The 18401-nt window shown below is 59.9% G+C and overlaps 2 protein-coding genes and 1 non-coding gene across 9 annotated transcripts; 1 reads left to right on the plus strand and 2 right to left on the minus strand.

Annotated features, from left to right (window-relative positions):
* Positions 1-355: 355 nt before the first annotated feature.
* On the minus strand, positions 356-10916 carry PLEKHG2 (pleckstrin homology and RhoGEF domain containing G2). 7 transcript variants are annotated; one of them, XM_043598941.1, is made up of 19 exons: positions 10094-10915; positions 9314-9443; positions 8223-8491; positions 8041-8141; positions 7189-7255; positions 7038-7084; positions 6647-6797; positions 6209-6346; positions 5842-6042; positions 5290-5382; positions 5116-5202; positions 4249-4282; positions 4055-4156; positions 3889-3936; positions 3767-3805; positions 3586-3602; positions 3302-3478; positions 2271-3195; positions 356-2191 (listed from the first exon to the last, which is right to left on the minus strand). In XM_043598941.1, the coding sequence occupies exons 2-19, from the start codon at positions 9420-9422 to the stop codon at positions 570-572; spliced, it is 4227 nt and encodes a 1408-aa protein (XP_043454876.1). In that variant the 5' UTR covers positions 9423-9443; positions 10094-10915; the 3' UTR covers positions 356-569. The 7 variants fall into 7 exon arrangements, with proteins under 7 accessions (XP_043454876.1, XP_043454874.1, XP_043454872.1 ...); XM_043598939.1 differs by having other exon boundaries at positions 5116-5382; positions 9356-9443; positions 10094-10916; XM_043598937.1 differs by having other exon boundaries at positions 5116-5382; positions 10094-10916.
* A 346-nt stretch (positions 10917-11262) lies between these two features.
* On the plus strand, positions 11263-11355 carry TRNAI-UAU. Its single transcript is given in 2 exon segments — positions 11263-11300; positions 11320-11355. It is a non-coding gene; the product is annotated as a tRNA-Ile (tRNA).
* A 2968-nt stretch (positions 11356-14323) lies between these two features.
* On the minus strand, positions 14324-16941 carry ZFP36 (ZFP36 ring finger protein). The gene is made up of 2 exons (XM_043598943.1): positions 16817-16941; positions 14324-15987 (listed from the first exon to the last, which is right to left on the minus strand). Exons 1-2 carry the CDS (start codon positions 16838-16840, stop codon positions 15034-15036), a joined length of 978 nt encoding a protein of 325 aa, XP_043454878.1. The 5' UTR covers positions 16841-16941; the 3' UTR covers positions 14324-15033.
* Positions 16942-18401: the final 1460 nt, after the last annotated feature.

Consider the following 18401-nt stretch of genomic DNA (forward strand, 5'->3'; position numbering starts at 1 on the left):
ACGGGAGGAGAGGGCTGGGGAGACAACCGGATGGATAGACCCAGGGATAGCTGAGCAGAAGAGATGACAGAACACATGAACTGGATAAATCGCGGAGGGAACGGACTTCTACGTCCACCTGGGACAGAGCTGCTTTAACTTGGCTTTCCTGGATGGCATCAAGCCGTTCATAAACTCTCTGAAACAGCACACACCAAACTCTAATGGGTGGTTGTCAGCAACGCTCAAAGAAGTTTGAGATTCCCCCCCACCCCGTACTGAGCCACGGATTCGTGCTGTGTCAGACCTTCCCATTCGTTGTCTGGTCCTCCCCCACTGCCTCCGGAATGGGAAAAGATACAGAACTTCAAAATATGAATGAACAAAATATTAATGACAGCCCCTTCCCCCATCCCTGTTGAGTTAATCAAGGTAAGTAAGGAGAGCCATTTGCCAAAGCAGATCCCAGTTGCTGGAAAGCTGTGGCAGTTTTTACACCTTTGTTCAGTGTCTGGACATCTGGGTGAAGTTCTGAGGGTCTGTGGCATCTGGTTGAAGTCCTTGCTTTTCAAGAAGTCTGATATCCTGGCTCACATGTGGAAAGGGGCATCAGGAGCTCCCTGGGCCCTACGAAGGCCCACAGATTCCTGGGTGGGGGCCAAGAGAGCAGGATGGTTTAACCTGACTTGGGCCTTGGCTGGCCGTAGCCGCCCACCGCCCCCGACATGGATGTTGACCGTGGTGGCATAGCTGAGCCTCCTGGCTGGGGGTGGTGGGGGCTGGGGCTGGGGTGGTGGTGAAGGTGCCCGCGAGGCCGGGGCAGAGGACCAGGGACCCCGGGAGGCTGGGGGAACTTCTCCCCCAGGCCCTTGTCTCCGAGCGAGGCTTTGGCTGATGTAGGACGCTGCCAGGTATCTTGAGAGGGCAGCTGCACTGGGACCCAGGAGCTGACGGGTTGGAGGAGGGGGACTGTGGGGTGGGGTCAACTCTGAAGACTCTGACCGGGCGACCTGAGACACCGGGTGGCCTCCTGGTTTGGAGAAAACCACGGTGGTTGGAACCGGGATGGGTAACAGGCCCTGGCTGTCCCGAGAGCCTTCCTGCTCAGGCAAAGCGGTCGCAGCTGGAACATGAGTGTCCGTGAGGCTCTTCTGCTCCAACGAAGGTGTAAGTTTTTGGACGTGGAGGTCTGTGAAGCTTTGTTCCTGAAGCAGAGGTGCAGCAGATAGCCCCTGGACGTCTGGGAGGCCTCCCTGCTTGGGCAAAGGCGGGAGGGCTTGGAGGGCTTGGGCCTGGGTGTCCGTGAAGCCTTGTCGCCGGGGCAAAGGTGCGGCAGCTGGGACATTCGGGTTCTGGGACAAGGACAGTGGGGCGTCGGCTGGGATCTGACGGTCTAGGCAGCTTCCGTGTGCAGGCACAGCTGAGGTACCCGGAACCTGAATGTCTGAGAGGTCTTGGGGCAGAGGCAGCGGGGCGTTGGCTGGGGTCTGGTGGCTTAGGCGGCCTCCGTACGCAGGCCCAGGTGAAGTACCTGGGACCTGAACGTCTGGGAGGTCACGCCGCAAGGGCAGTGGAGTGTTGCCTGGGATCTGATGGTCCGGGCTGCTTCCGGGCGTAAGCAAAGTGTTGACGGCTTGCTCACAAACAGCAGCTGGGAACTGAACATCCCCGGAACCGCCTTGCTTCGTTGACAGGGTGGTGGTTGGGCTCTGGCTCTGTAGGTGGCCTTCTTTCTTGAGCACAGGAGTGGTGGCTAAACCCATGGCATCGGAACCACGTCCCTGCTTGGGTACAGCTGGGCTGGTCGGAACCTCGATGTCCATGTGGCCTCTGTGCTCAGGCAAAGGCGTGGTAGCTGGAACGTGGGTTTCCAGGTGGCCTTCTTGATCAGGTAAAGTTGTAGCTGGAACCTGACCGTGTGGGGGGTCTTCTTGCTCGGGCAAGGGTGTGGGGGCTCCAGCCACACTCTGTATATTCCAGAGGCCTCCTTGCCCAGGCAAAGGGGTAGCAGCTGGCACCTGGATGCTCAGACGGTCTTGCTCAGGCAAATTTGAAACATTTAGACCCTGGCCACCCAGGCAGCCTCCCTGCTTAGACAAAGGTGTGGCAGCTTGAACCCGGGTGGCGGGACCCAGAGGGACAGATTCCTGGGCACACGTCAGCGGGAAGGCCAGCTCACATACCAGCACGTGTCCAAAGGCAGGCAGGGGCCCTGTGTGCACAGAAAGAACGGAGTCAGGACCGAGATCTCAGTGTGGGCCGTCTCTGCTGACCACACACCCGGACCTCACCTGGCTCGGCCTGCTCACGGGGCAGGGAGGGGGACAGCTGCGGCTGGGCCAGAGCACGGGGCCGGCGGCGGGGCGCGTTGGCCGACGCCCGGGTCTCCGCCCGCTGCATCTGCTGGATCCGCTCGCTGTAAAGCCGGGCCAGCTCTCGCACTCGGGAAGCTGTCCTCTCCGAACTCGGGGCTCCCGCCTTCCCACTCCCGCCACCTCCACCCAGATCCGAGTCTTCCAGGATGAGCAGTGGCTCTGGGAAACCGGGCCGGGTCAGCTGCCCCTGCTCCAGTGCCTGCCAGGCGCTCCGGATTTCTGAACAAGAGCGGAATCCCAGCTCATCTGAGAATCCCTGGTCTCGGGTGACATCCTGGGACTGGAAATCTGGGAAGGATTCCCCTTCCTCAGGATCCTGCTGCCCTACCCTGCCCCCAGAGGACCGCTCTCCTTTGGTGGAACTGCTTCCGGGAAACAGTTCTCTCCTCGTGGCGAGAGCCTCGTCGGGCTCCCGCAGAGCTCCCTGAAGCCAGGAATCACAGGGAAGGGCGGGAGTGCTGGGAAGGCTAGGAATGTCGGGGACACTAGGGATGGATGGAAGGCAGGGCATTTCAAAAACACTGGAAATGTCAGGGAGGCTGGGAAGGTGGGGAATTTTGGGAATTTCAGACAGGCTGGGAATTTCAGGGAGGTTGGGTACGTCTGGACTTTTGGTACGGCTGGGAACGTCGGGAATTTCAGCCGCACTGGAACTTTCGAGCCCTTCTAGCACATGGAGTGGGGAAGGTTCCCGTTCATCCAACTCCAGCTCTTCCTCCTCCTCCTCTTCTGAAGAGTCCCGGCTGGGAAGGGCTTGGAATGTGAGGGCTTCACTGTCGCCTGGCACCTGGGAGTCTCCAGGGAACGTGGTGATGTCGTGGGGGGGCGGCTGTAGTGGGCACTGGGGAAGAGGCCAAAGATACCATGGTGGGCTGCCCCTCCGGCCCCCCGGGCTGTGCCTCACCGAGCTAAATCCCAAGGACGCCCTGATGTGACACCCAGCTCACCCCTGGATCCCGGAGGCCTCTTTGGTTCAACAGTTCCAGGATCTCCTCCGTGATCGAGGTCCCGGAGGGTTCCAGCGTGGGGGGGCCGGTGTCCTCTAGGTCCTCAGGGGGTCCGGAAGCTGGAACTGGTGGCTGAGGCTCCAAGGGAGGGTAGAGCTCCCCCTCACTGCCAGCATGCTGTGAGCAAGGAAAGAGGACGGAGGGCAAGAGTCGAGGGCCGCCCATCTCTTCCTCCCAGACTCAGGAGTCCGGGTCCCCAGACCCTGTGCTAGGGTATTTCTTACCTTGAGTCTAGGCTTAGCTGGGATGGAGAGATGAGAAAGAGAAGAGTGAGATGCAGAATCTGGATGATTCCTTGCAGCCGATCCGCTGCCCTTATCAGCCCTCCCCCACGCACACGGGGCATCTCTCGGGAAGAGATAGACAGAGAGGTATGGACCCGGCCGGGCTAGGGTGGCCACTTACCATTCTGTGCAAACATAACATACGGGTCCTTTACTGGCTCTGGGGAGAGGACACAGGAACGTCAGGGGCCCAGCTCCCCCCGCCCGCGTTCTCTCGTCAACTTTCAGGTGGAGGACACTCACCAGACTGTCTGCGGCCACGGCGGGTAGCAGAGGGTCCTGGAGACGGAGCTGTGGGAGAGGCAGAGGAGAACCCCACGATGAGCCCAGCTCCAGGCTGGAGGGGGCAGGCCGGGGGTACAATTCCTGGGGGAGAAGCGGGGGAACCTCGGGGTTTCATCTTCTTTACCTGTGTTCCTTCGTCCAGGGGTGAAATTTCTAGCATCCCGAGGTCGGGGAGACCCAAGAGGGGGTGTCGGGGGCTCTGGGATGGGCTTACTTTTAGGAGCACCTGCGGAGAGACATTGGGAACCCCGTGATCTACTTTTCCTTGGAAGTCATCCTCCTATTTCCACATCCTCCCAACCCAAGGCCCCAACTCACAGTGCAGGCTGTTTTCAAGGAGAACTTGCTTTGCCTGAAAGAGACCAGGGTGAGGGGCTGCGTCGCCGGGGGCTGCCTCCGAGCGCCCCAGTCACAGTCCTATTAACGGGTGCTACTCTGTATGAGGCACGTCACACGACTGGTGATTATCAGTAGTCACCACAGGTGTGCGAACTCGGTGCCCTGACTCCTCCAGGTGAGGAAACCGAGGCCAGAGAGGTAGCGTCACTTGCCCAAAGTCACACAGCAGCGACGTGGTGGAGCTGGGATTCAAACCCAGGCAGGAATTTATTTTTATCTACTTGTTTTTTTAAAGAGTCAGCATCCGTCTTACTTGCTTTTTTAACGTTTTATTTATTTTTGAGAGAGGGGCGCCTGGGTGGCTCAGTCGGTCGAGCAACCGACTTCCGGCTCAGGGCATGATCTCATGGCTTGTGAGTTCGAGCCCCGCGTCGGGCTCGGTGCTGACAGCTCGGAGCCTGGAGCCCGCTTCGGGTTCTGTGTCTCCCTCGCTCTCTGCCCCTCCCCCACTCATGCTCTGTCTCAGAAATAAGTGAACGTTAAAAAAAAATACTTTTGAGAGAGTGCAAGTGGGGGAGGGGCAGAGAGACGGGGACAGAGGATCCCGTGAAGGCTCTGTCTTGACTGCAGCGAGCTCAATGCGGGGCTCACACTCATGAACCGGGAGATCTGAAGTCAGATGCTTAACCGACTGAGCCACCCAGGTGCCCCCCTCCTTTTCTTTTTAAAATGCAACTTACTGATCACGGTCTAAGCGAGCCCCCTACACTCAGGGTCTCGTAGCACTACGGGAAGGGGGTGGTCCTCCAGCATTCCAAAGCCCCTTGGATATGGCAGGAGCTGTACCTTGGCGGGGATGGAGGCGGGGTGGTTCTCAAAGAAAAGGCGCTGGAGACAGTGAATCCACACCCTCTTCTCTTCTTGGTTCTTGGCCTGGGGGTGGGATAGGGAGTCGGGAGCCAGGTGGAAGGTCTGGGGGCTGAGGGGAACCCTGACCGCCCAGCCCCACCTTGCACTCACCTGGAGCAGATGCCTGTGTTTGGGAATGGTCAGATCGGACACCTTGAACCCTAGAGGATCTCGAGGACTCTCGCTCACACTCAGGTTGCAGCACTGGGTAAAGGGGACAGAACGGGGCAGGGAGCTCAGAGCCCCGAGACTCAGTGTGTATCTGGGTTCCTACCTCCTAGAAAGATATGCCCCATGAGATTGTGGGGCAGGTCCCCTTACCCCCTGTGGAGCCCCCCCACCAGGCTGGGCTCTGCTCTCCCTCACCAGTCCCTCGCCCTCATCTGGGTCCAGATGTGCTCCCCTCATGAAGACGCTTGCCTGGTGGGCAAATCCAGCCCCCCCCCCCCCACCGGCCCTCACCTGTATCCTGATGCCCTCACCCTTCATTAAACTTCACCCCCATCCTTGGACTCAAGAAAACATGGCCCTCAAATTGAGGCTGGGTTGTTCCTCCTTTGCAGACCCCGCCTGCCCCCAGCTATCCCGTAGGTACACGGGTGTAGGTATACAGAATACACCTTGCAGGTGACATCCTGGTCCTGCCCCCAACCCTGAACTCACGAAGATATGGCCCTTGTAGGTGTACTCCGGCCCCCGGCGTTTGGCCACGAGCAGCATCCGTGAGAAGAGAAAGAGCAGCCTCTCGCCCCCTCGAAGTCGGGGGCCGCCCCCTCCGCCACCTCGGAACGCACCCTCTAGCACCAGCTCCCCGAAAGCACTGAGCTCCGGGCCAGTCCAGCCGCCAAGCCGCCGCTGCACTTCCTGCCGGGCCGCCAGGTGCGCAGGGCACAGGGGCGCGCACACACACCAAGACCAGGAGGTTAGCAACAAGGTTGCACTACCCCAGCCCGTCCTCCGAGGCCACCCCCACCAAAGGCCCTCATGCCCACTGCCCCCATCCAGCAGCCCCAGCCCACCCTGGGGTCACCTGGAGGCGCGCAGCATGCTCCTGCTTGCGTTTCATGTCATTGATGTACCAGGCGACCGCTGTCATGGACACAATGGCCTCCTCCACCATCTCACGGCCCCCGGCGCCCGGGCCCTCTGCCCAGTGCTTGCCTAGCTCCTGCCAGGCAGGCACCCAGGGAGGGGAACAGAAATAAGAGAAAAGGATGGTAATGATAGGAGACAGACAGATACCGAGGCAGCGACAGAGGTGGCGACCCAGAGGAGGACAGAGACAAACAGGCAGAGACAGAAAGAGGAATCAGCTGGAGCCAGTCCCCACTGGTGGCAAGAACTGGCCCCCGACGGCTGGCCCAGTTTCTAGGGACTTGTCCTGGGTCCACCCTGCAGCTGTACCACCGGGCGGTCAACGGCCAGGACCTTGCCCTCCCCGAGCAGCACCCCCAGGGCCACGGCTGACCTGCAACAGCAGATGGTACTTGAGGATGCGCTGAACAGGCTTCAGCAGGAAGCTCTGCAGGGGCAGCGAGTGGCGGAGCTGGGCCTGGCGCTCCTGCAGCCACAGGGCTGCCGGTGGGGACAGCGACAGCTCCCGGAGCAGGGCTAGGGAGCTGGGGGCGGGGCACAGGTCAGGGGGCTGGCAGCCCCCAGCGGGGAGGGCGCGGCGGGGCGTGGCCAGGGTTTCAGGGGCTGGCAGGGGTCAGGGGCAGCTTAGGGAGAGCTCGGTTAAGGTCATAGGCTGGCAGGGGCTGGAGCTGGATGGGTCGAGGTGGAGGGAGGTTGGCTGGCACATCAACTCAGCGGGCAAAGGCCTGGGGCCCAGCGGGGGCTCCTCACTCCTCACCCCTCACCTCGGGTAGTTCATGCAGTACAACGTGTAGATGTCAAAATCCTCACTCTGTGGGTGACACAGCAGTTAGGGAGACCTGAGGTCCCAACTCCCCGGGACCCTCCGCCTTACCCCAGCCCCATCCCGGACTGAGAGCCCCCACCCTGACTCACCCTTTGCACGAAGCACTCGGCAATGCCCCCTGCGCTGCTGCTGCCCTCCAGGTCCTCCAGGAGCTCACTGTGGGGGAGAGGGCGAGGTCAGGGACTGCCCTGTCCCCACAGCCCCCCGTGGGACGACTCCAGGAGGCTGGGGACTTGGTGGCTGCCAGGATCTCTCAAGGGGCTATCGTATCCGAAGGGAGTCTTCTGATTGCTACGTGGGGAGATCACAACCCCGCTCAGACTTTGTCCATGGACAGCATCCCGTTCCTCAGCCCCAAATCTTGTCACAGCTGCCATGAGCCTAGGGGTCTCGTGATATGACCCAGGGAGAGGGGTGTCATGGCCCTCAAAGCTGGGATCATCTTAAGAGGCTGCTGTGATCCTGAGATCTCGTCATGTCACCTCAGAGCTCCTGCAATAACGTGGAGATCGATCTCATCAAGACGCTCAGAGGGGTCATGATCCTTGGACACCAGCATCTTCCTCAGTGGGTCCAGGCCAACCATCTGGTTTGTCTGGGACTGAGGGGTTTCTCGGGACGACGTGGTCATGCGAATGCTCACGCTATCATGATCTTTAGGCCCCCCACGTGAGCCGTGGGTTCACAGTGATCTCAGACCTGACCTCGTGCTGAGACCCATCCCCGTACTTAGATCTCATCTGGGTCCTCGGGCTCCTATCCAACTCCGCCTCCACCACTCTGGTTCCTTCACTCCCCATCATGATCCCTGCCCGATGTCACTACCTCCCATGTACCAGCCTGGAGAGGGGGTCGTGGGACTCCAAGGTTTAGGTTAGGATACAGCCCGCCTCCCCTAGCCCTACCAGCTGGTGCCCCTGCCCGTCCCTCCCGCCTCTGACCTGCTGAACTCGTAGATGTCCTCGATGTTGGCAAATAGTATGCCCACCTGCTCCGTGCTCAGCCCTAAGACCCCGCCATCCAGCAGAGGACCCAGGTAGTCCTGTGGGGATGACTGGGGTTATGGGGGGCGGTGGAGGGCTGGCCTGGGTCCCCACTGTGCTCGGGTACCCGCCTGCCTCACCTCCACAATGCTGCGAAGGTCCCGGACATAGGCCCGCTCTGTCTCCACGATCTCGCGAGCCACTCGCTCTAGCCTCGAGGGTTTGGCGGAACCCGGAGTCCCCACAGGTGACAGATGCAGGCGGATGGGGGGTCCTGGAAGGGGCTCTGGCCTAGAGGCTGAGCAGGCTGGGGCGGGCCCTGGAGCCGGGTCCCCCTCGGAGCCCACCGTGCTCAGGGATGTGGAGCTCCCAGAACCTCGGGGGGAGGCCATGGCAGGGGTTGCAGGGGCTGCCAGGGGTGAGAAGCAGGAGATCAGGCCGTCTCCCCAGCTGAATGAGTGCGGCCCTACACTCACCCACCCCAGGTCAGCATCTGCCCCTCCCCTCCTCCCGGGGCTCCCTTCTCCTCTTGCCATTGCATTGCCTTGGTCCTGTCCTGTTCTCTTCCATCAGGATCTTCTCTGGGCTTCGACCTCCACTTTTCTAATCCACCTCCCTGTGTCAGCCTGGGAGATCTTTATTAATTTGCCCGTTTGACCCTGTCACTTTAAGTATAACCCCTTCATGCCCTCAGGAGAAAGTCCAAACTCCTCAGATCCACACTGCCCTATGCAACGTGGCCATCAGAGACTTTTCCAGTCTGTTCTCTCCCCACAGACACACCACTTCTCACACTCCAGACTCCAGTCGTATTCGGCTGCCTTCAGTTACTTAAAAACACAGCCTTCTCTCCCCTCTGCACATACTTTTCCCTCTGTGTGGAATACTCTTCCTTGCTTTTCCCAACTCATTGCTGCTTATCTTTTAATTCTATTATGTCTCCTCCTCCAGGAAGCCTCCATTGAGTTCCCATACTGGGCTCCCACAGTGAGAGGAAAGGGCTATCACCCCCACCCCCACCCCTGCCCAGGCTTAACCGCTGGACTCTGGGTGTCTGCCTCCAGACTGTCACCATTTAGGGATGGTTCCATCTGCCCCACCAGACTTGGGAACTCTGTGTAGGCAGAGTTGGGACTGTCTTGGTCACCCTATGTGGCCAGCACTGGGCCAGCCAGTGTCTTGAATGAAGGAACAAATGCCCAGCAAGCTCCACCCTCCCTTGGACTCTCACCTGTCTGGGTCTCACACACAGCTGCGCAGTCACACACTTCACCTGTGGGGCCACGGCCAAGGCTAGGGCTGGGTTTGGACAGGCTCGGTCCGCGGGCTCCCTCGGGCATGGCTGAGTGGCTCAGCGGCTTCTGCGGAAAGACCCCCTGCTCGGATATCAGGACCCCATCGGCTTCCCCACCGCCCACGCTCACAGATTAGGCCAGAGAATTAGGAGTGTGATCTAAGTCCAGGAGGGACCGGAGAGTAAATAATGGGGCAGACAGAGGCATAGTGATAGAAAAAGGGGCACCAGGAGAGATAACACAGAGAAAAAGATGGAAAGGTTGAGACAAAGAAGAGTGAAGCTAGGAGTCTGGTCTGTCTGGGGCCGGAGACTCAGGGATCCTGGGAACGTTTGGGCTCTGGCTGGAGCCGAGGGCGAGGGGCAGGGCTGGGAAAAGCCGTGGGCGGGAGGCCGGGAGGTCCCTGGGGAGGGCGGAGGAGGCTGGGGGACCGGATGCCAGGGTCCTGCAGACGGCTCCCTCCCCCGCCCAGGGCTGCGAGTTGGGGCGCTGGCCCTGAGCCCTCGACCCACTCCCCTCTCCAGCCAGTCCCTCCGCGATACGCTTACTGTCCCCACCGTCTCAGCGAGGGTCCCCAGCGCCTTCCCACACCCTTTCAGACCCAAACTCCCGCCGGCGCCTCCGCTCGCCCCCCGCCGGCACGCCCCCTCATTGTTCAGCGGCAGCGGCGCCGCCCCCTCCCCCAGCCCGTCGGGGCCCCTCGCCTCCCCCCTCACCTCCCAGGGAGTCTCCAGCCCCGAGCCGAGGCTGCCGGATTCCTATTCAACCCTAGCACGGTCCCCGGGGAGACGCAAAGCCGGACTCCTGGGTCTCTGCGAGTCAGGGGCGTGAACTTCGGGCTCTCAGCCTCCGGGAACCAGAATCCGAGGTCTCTCGGAGAGTGGGATGCAGCGGTCCGAATCTCCTGGTCCTCTCAACGGGGGATGCTGGGAGTCTCGACTCTTGGGTCTCAGATGGGGTGCTGGGGACCCAAGTTCCTGAGTCTTCTAGATAGGGCCGTGGGGCGACCGGATTCCTGAGTTCCCCTAACTCTAGGAGCAGGGATTAAACCATCTCCAGGCGGGAGCGGAGGGGAGTCCCCAGTTCCTGGGTCCCCTGGAAGGAGTGGGCGTTTCAGCACCAAAACAGACTGGCCGGGGTGCTGGGAGTCCGTTTGCCAAGTTCGGATGCTGGGCTCGGATATCTGGGAACCGTTGGAGGTAATCACCGATCTGGGATCCTAAGTTCTTTAAAACGGGGTGCAGAAAGGTCGGCCTCCAGGAACGCGCGGGGCTGACGTCCCGGACTCCCGGCTCCTCCAGGAGGGGGCGCTGGGCACCTGGATATCTGGGGTCCTTTAGCCTGGACGCGGGGTCCCGGGATTCGGGGTCTCTCAGCGAGCGGTGCACAGACTCGCGACGCCAGAGTCCACGACTTTGGACCCTTCGGGTTCTGGGATGAGTACCGCGGGGCTCCGGCGGCGGCAGCGCCACATCTGTGGCGGGAGAGTCCGGTCCCAGCTGTGAGGCGGGGGGAGGTCGCCTAGGGCTTCCCCTCCCCCCCGAGCCGCCCCGGCGCACATCCTGTTCCCGCCCGCGGGGGGGAGGGGCTGCCTTCCGGCCAGCCAGCCGGTAAAGGGTTAAGACCCCTCCCCCCTGATTCTGAATATTCATGAGAAGGCGAGTCCCAGAAAGGCTACACGCCCACATTCCAAAAGCTTCTGACTTTTCCCTTTTACAGCAAGGGCCTTCAGGGCGTGAGAATCCGGAACTGGTAACGCACTTTCTCCCATTGGTCAACCGAACAATTCTTATTTGCATATGCAGTAAAGGCGGAGCTGTCCAGCGGGGAGGGTCACGTGTCCAAAAGCGACTGAAGGACCTCGCGGCGCGAGGGTGCGGCCGGAGCTCCAGTGGCGCAATCGGTTAGCGCGCGGTACTTATACGACAGTGCGAGCGGAGCGATGCCGAGGTTGTGAGTTCGATCCTCACCTGGAGCACCTTTTTTTTCTGTTACCAGCATTTTACAAACGTATATGTTTTGTAAGTGAACTAAAACATCTACATCACCACCGAGGGGAGCGAGCATTCGATCTTCGGAGCTTTTGGGTTAGAAAGACTCCTGGAACTAAGGCAGCTGCCCGGGAGTGTGCTGTACTGTGGGGAGGTGCCCTTTCCATCCTGGCCGCCAGAGGGTGGTATCGCCTCTTATATGCCTGCGAATTCGATTGGGTCTGCAAATCTCAGTTTAAGACTTCTGTAGATGTGTCGGGTTCTCCTCCACAAACTGTCCAAGGCATTGCTTTTTTTTCTCCATCTTCTCCCTCTCTCTCTCTCTTTTTTTTCCAGTTTCATTGAGATATAATTGCCATATAACATTGTATTAGTCCAAAGTGTACATGATTCGATATATGTATAAATTGAGAAAAAGAGTTTAGTTGACATCAGTCACGTCACATATTTTTTTTCTCCTGTGTCTTGGATTTTTCACTTTCCCTTTTCCTCCCTCTTTCTGAGTTGGTTTGTTCCTTTCAACAAATACTAAACGTGCACTATGTGACTGACTCCTGTTTAGGGTTTAGGTGTGAGTGATAGAGCAGTGAACAAGACAAAGTCCCTGCCGTTGAGGATTTGACATTCTTAGCTGGAGAGACAAGTTTCTATAAACATGAAAACTAAGTATATTTTATATGTTAGGTGGTGGTGAATGTCGTGGAGAGAGTAGAGCAAATGAGAAAGAGGATGGGGTGTTGGAGGTTCGGTGTGGGCTGCAGTAATAGTAGTCAAACACCATCTCACTCAGAAGGCATTTGAGCAGGAACCTAATGGAGGGGAGTAAGCCATAGGGATAACTGGGGAATATTTCAGGTAGCCATAGCAGCCTGTGCAAAGGCCCTGTGGCTGAAGCAGGTCAGGTATAATGGTGGAGCAGCTAGGAAGCCAGTGTGACTAGAGCAAGAGTAGCCAAAGGTAAGAGTCAGGCCACGTAGGCTGGTGAGGTCTTAGGACTTTGCCTTTTATGTGATGGGACTCTGACTCAGGTGTCAGGACAAGTTCCCTGTGGTTGTTTTGTTGGGGAGTGGGGAGAGACTGAGGGCAGGTCCTGGGCCAGGAAAGCAGGAAGGGACTGCTATGAAGGTTCAGGTGGGAGATGATGCTGGATAGGACCACGGTGGGGGCCACAGGAGGAGACAGATATATTTAGAAGGTCAATCAGACAGAATTGCTGTTGGACTGGGGTGTGAGTTTGACAACGAAGAGTCAAGGGGACTCCCAGGTGTTTGGTACCGGTAGCCGCTGGTAGGGACCATTTTCTCAAATGAGGTTCGCTTTTGTTTTTACCAGCAGAGACTGTTTTTGCTAAGGCAGGGGCCAGAGATGTCAGTTTCTTGTACCTCAAGTGTCTGTAAATGTCTCCTCATGGCTTGTTCTTGCTCTCTGCCTCCCCACTGTCTTTGGGTCTCCGCATTTCTGTATATTTTTTTCCAACCCTCTTCTAAGTTTGGGGATCTGAGCCCTTTCCCAAAACTGAGGCGCGGGGGGGGGGGGGGGGGGAGGGCAGCTTCCTGGAAGAGGAGATCAATGGTCAGGGCCTGCCAGTGTGCAAGGAGAGCGAGCCAAAGAGGGGGGCAAGAGGAGGGGAGGGGAGAAGGCAGAGGAGGGGAAGCGTCTGGAGAGGGAGAACCCCGACAGGAGACAGCAGAGGGGTGGGGAGGATAGGTAGAACCGAGGCGACAAGGAGTGAGAGGCAGGGGGGGAAAGGGTGGAGAGGGCAGGAAGAGGGGAGAAGGGAGAGGAAGAGAACTGAAGGAAAGAGAAAAGGGGGTAAAGGACAGGGGGTGGGGGCTGGAAGGGGAACACAATAAAAAGGGGAGAGGAAGAGTCGGAGAAGGTGAGGGGGGAAGGGTGGCGCAGGAGGGTAAGGGAGGAGGAACTGACGGGGGGAGGGCGGGAGAGGAGAGGGAAGTGGGGATGGGGAGAGGAAAGCGGGGGGGGGAGGGGGGAAGGGGTAGGGGGGGCGGAGGCGGCGGCGGAAGGGGGGCGGGGCGCCGGCGCTGACGCGGGGCGGCTTCCGGGCTCGGGGCGGCCGGCTCCCCCGCCCCAGGGTGGTTCCCGCCGCCTGTTGCCTTGTATGGTCCGGACGCCGCTGTCCTCAGGGCCCCGCCCGACGCGGCCGCGACCCACACTCTTGGCCCGGCGAGCCCGACCCCCGGCTCGGCCCCGCCTGGAGCGCGGAACCTCGAGCTTCCGAGGACCCCCAAATGCCGAGATCCCGCAATGCCGAACTTTTCGGGCCCCGTCGGGCCAAGACTCTGCAATTCCGAGGACCTGGGGACCCGGAAAGCCAGAATGCTGCATTCTGGGATCCCGGAAAGTTTTCTGAGACACCCAAGGGCCTCGAATTCTAAGTCGCCCAGACTACCTCTGAGATTCTGGAATCCGGAGGCTTTCAAACTGCCTCCCCCAGGGGGTTCCGAAAGGCTGAGTCCCCCAGGCTCTCACGTCCTGGAACGCCGGGTAGTGGGATTCCAGGACGCCCCGACTTTCGGGACGCCCCCTCCCCCACTCGCCGCGCCCGGCCGCCCCCGTCCGCCCTGGGCTCGCGCCCCGGCACATTCCGTCCTCTCCGCCCCGCCCCGCCCTCCTCCCTCGGCCCCGTGGGGACGGAAACATGCCGTCCCCGCCCGCGCCCGGCCGAGAGCTGGGTCGAGGAGCCCGGCTAGACGGGAACGCCTGCACCCCCGCGCCCCGGGAACTGGCTCTCCGAGTTCTTGAGGTGACCTCACCTGGCCCCGCCCTCTCAGGTGGACGGCCGGGCCAGGTGACGTCACTTCCTGCCAGGTAAGCGCCGCTGGCTGCTCAGTCGGCCGGGGTTTCGGTGGACCCTGTCTATCCCTAAAAAAGGTGCCCCGCCACCCTCCCCGCCCCTCTTACTGCTCCGAGACGGCACAAAATCCAGGATTCAAGTTTACACACAGATTCCTTTTATTTAAAAATTCCAAAAAGCACAAAAATAAACTTTTAACAATATATATTACTTAATATATTATTATAGTATACTTATAACAATAATTATTCCATCTTTTCCAATATTACAAAAATGAAGAAGAAAAACACAAGGGAAGCAGACGACCCAATATATATAAATACTATAAAATCTATTAGAATAAATAAAGTCGTCATAAATAAAGGGCCCAATGGCTGGGGGGATGGGGCAGGGTGGGTGTTTGGCAATGGCTTTGGCTACTTGCTTTTGGAGGGAAATTTTGAGCACCAGGATTCCCCCTCAGGGGGAGGCTCCAGTCGCCACCAGACACTGGAACCTCAGGGTCTAGGAGAAATGGGGAGGGGGGGGCAGTAGGAGCCTATTATTCACAGCATTGGGAAAGAGGGGCGGGTAGAGGGCTCACTGCCTTCCTCAAATCTGCTACATTTTTTTTTTTACAGGACCCAGAAAACACTCCTGCCCCCAACACCATGAACACCGAGCTTGCACACTGGGGACCTGCCCCAGCGTGGGGTCAGGGGAGTGGGTTAATGCACTTTGGAAGTTGGGGGGGGGAGGCTACTTGACTGAGTCCCCCAGTTCCCCACAGCCCCAGGGCCCCTGTGGAGCCCACAGCAAAACAGAAATGGCCCCCTTGAGATCCAGCTGATCTGTACCGGGCAGGCACTTCTCACTCAGAAACAGAGATTCGATTGAAGATGGGGAGGCGCCGGGGGGCTGCAGGTGGCTGAGGTGGCCCAAAAACCCCAGCCTCGAAGACGGGTGAGTCGGATCCCCCCAGGCTGCTGCCACTGCTGGCATATTCATCAGGATCAGATCCCAGGGAGTGTGCAGAGGGGCTCCGAGCCAGGCCACCCAAGGGCCCCCAGACGCTACCCGGCGTAGCCCTTCGGCAGGAGGGGCAACAGGCTGGGGTGGGGTCCCTTCGGGCCACAGGGGTCCCAGGGGCAGCAGAGAAAGCAGAGGGTGAAAGCGGAAGGTCCCCAGGTGGTGGCGGTGGGGAGCTGGAGGGAGAGAAGGAGCATGAGGACAGGGAAGGGCCTGCCAGGCCCGCTGGTGGTGGTGATGGTCTGCGGCCGGAGGGCAGGCCTGAGAAGCTGATGCTCTGGCGAAGCACATGGGGGTGGCCTGGGACAGCCAGATCCTCGCTGGGGTTGTGGATGAAGTGGCAGCGTGAGCCGTAGGGGCAGCGGCCCTGGAGGTAGAACTTGTGGCAGAGTTCTGTCTTGTACTTGGGGTGGCGACTGGCCTGGCGCAGCTCGCCCAGACCGTGGGCAAACTGACACTTAGCCCCATAGCGGCAGCGCCCGCTCTCTGAGAAGGTCCGACATAGCTCAGTCTTGTAGCGGGATGAGGTGGTGGGGGTCGCAGTAGGTGAGGTGGGTGAGGGTGACAGTTCAGGGCCTGGGCGGGGCGCCAGGGGTGCGAAGCCTGGGGGTGGCGGGACCCAGCCACAGCTTCGACCCTCCACCAGGCTGGTGGAGCGGCCAGGCAGGCGGGCACCGACCCCAGCCGGGCTGTTGTCGGAAGAGCTGAGGCTCCAGAGCCCGGAGGAGGCCCAGCCTGGGCTGGACTCAGTCTCTCCGTGGTCAGATGGCAGGTCAGGGCTCAGCGACAGGAGGCTCTGTGGGAACAGGGACCGGTTAAGACACCGAAAATGCTGGGTGACGCCCCACCACAGCTGCAGGGCACCTAAGAGCTTGCCAGTCCGGTTTGTGGGCTCCCGGCCCGAGCCCCACCTGCCCACGTTAAAACATGGGCTCCCGATTTGGAAGTTCTGAGTTTACTCGCGACGGAAGCCCCTCCCGAGGCACCCAGGCACTCCGGCTCCCCCGGCTGGATCAAGAGGAGACCCCAGCCTTCCCGAAGAGGACAGGCACGCCACTGTCCTCTCAGTTTTGAGCCTCTGGGCCTCTCGGGATCTGACCCCCGCGCCTCGGGTTCTCCAGTTTCACAACTGGAGGAGCAGGCAAACTTCACCCAGGCAGGGGCCGGGATCTCGTCGCTTTTCGAGTTCCCAGAGTTCCCCGCTGGGTCAAGGGGTGGAGAGACAGAAGTCGGCTTCCCCTCACCCCGAGACTCCAGCCCCAGAAACGCCTCCGCGCAAAACCGCGCCCTCAGCAACTACTAAGGGGGTAAAACCAGGTGTGGGGCCATTTCCGCCTCCAGACAGCCCTAGTCTGAGAAAAGTCTTCCACTTTTCCACCTCCAAGGGCCACCCCACCAATATCTGGGCCGAGACCCGAAAGTCGCAGGCTCCATTTCACCTCTAGAGGATCGCACAGGTCGGAGAAGGGAGGCAGGGCCCCCGGGCTGGAGTGTGAGGCTCTATGGAGCTCCAGTTTGAGAAAGGAGCCGGAGGTCCCGGGCCAGAGTTTTCGGCGCTGGGAGCCCTAGCTTAAGAAGGGGGTCAGGCATGCGGACACCGGGGGTGCCGGTCGGCAGGGGCTCACCTCGTAGATGGCGGCGAGATCCATGGCGGCGCGAACGGCCGATGGGCTGAGAAGTCGGCCAAAAGTGGGAGCGCTGAAGTCAGGCTGCGGTTGGCTGGTGGAGCCGGTGTTTTTATAGAGACGAAGTGAGGAGGCGGGGCCAGTGGGGCCTGCCCGGGTGGGTGGGGCCAGGAGGGGCGCTTCCCGGACGCGCGCCCCCAGCAAGGCCCGCCCGGCACCCCGCCGGGACGCGCGGGGAGGCGGGCCCACGACCCGGCGGGGAGTGCCCACGGTGGGGGGCGGGGGGAGGGGTGTCGGCCCAGTTTTCAAGGCTGGAGACTGAGGCGCGGAGAATCGAACTGAGCCGTGGTGGGGGCAGGGCTCCTGGGGGAATTGACCTGGGCAGGGGCCAAGAGGGCGTGCGCGGGAGAGACGCGGGGGGGGGGGGGGGGGGGGGGGACGGAGAGAGACGCAGAGCGAGAAAGAGACAGAAATGGAGAGACCCGAAGAGAAAAACATAGAGACAGGGAGGGAGAGACACACACTGGGAGACGTACACTGACAGGGTGAGACAGGGCAGGGAGAGGAGGATAAGTTGGGAGACAGCAAAGACATGGTAGAGCGTCCCAAAGAGACAAACTTAAGGAGACAAGCCAGAGGGAGGGTCACAAAAAGAAATAGAAAAAGAGGGAGAAAAACAAGCAGAAACAAACACCTACATACAGAAATCCGTAGGGAACGGAGAGGGGACCAGCAGGCCAGGTGGGGGATTCTGAGACCTGCCCGCCTGGTTCGGTCTCCCTCCCAAACAGCCCAGATTCAGCGAGCTTGATCGCCGTCCCCTCCACCCCCACTCGCGGGGGCGAGGGTCCCGGATACCTGGCGAGGCAGGAAAGGAGCCTCTCCTGCTCACGCAGAGCACGGCACTTCCGATCGTTTCCTCTGGGCTAAGCACCGTTCTATGAAAGTGCTTTACAGACGGCAACTCAAGGAGGTTATACACCCGTTTTGCACACGAGGAAACCCAGGCACAGAGAGGCCAAGTTACTGTCCCAAGTGCGTGTTAGTAAGTGGCAACAGTCTAACATCAGGGTCTGGAATTATGTAAAGAGTGTGCCGCCTGAGAAGCCTCCAGATTGGAAAGGAGGAGGTCTTTTATTGTGGTGGAGGGTTGCCTCGACGGAAAGGAAAGCTGTTTTGAGGTGGAAGAAACGGGTCATCCCCCAACTGATGGTCGGATGGGTCTCTTTTGAATGAGTGTGCCTTGAGAGAATTCTTAATTTGCGAGGATTCCTCCCCACATTGGCAAGTGTTTGATGGTCAGGAGGGTGCCCTGAGTGACAATCTGTTAAGACCCGGGAAGAAAACTTATTCTTAAAGGGGGTCTTGGTGAGCTGGCCGCCCTGAGTGAAAACAAGGGGGTAGAAATCATAGCCATAGCGTGCAGTCATGAGGGTGGCAAGCTCATTGTTGCAGGCTGTGGCCGCGGGCTTGTGTTGAGGTGGGAAGAGTCTGCCAGGCACACCGACTTGCCTCGTCGGACCCAGCTCGGGGGAATCCCTGGTGCGGCGCTTTCTGGGGCTGAGGGGCCTTCCCGGCCGGTCCC

The sequence above is a fragment of the Prionailurus bengalensis genome, chromosome E2 (assembly GCF_016509475.1).
Source record: "Prionailurus bengalensis isolate Pbe53 chromosome E2, Fcat_Pben_1.1_paternal_pri, whole genome shotgun sequence".
In the NCBI taxonomy this organism is placed as follows: Eukaryota; Metazoa; Chordata; class Mammalia; order Carnivora; family Felidae; genus Prionailurus; species Prionailurus bengalensis.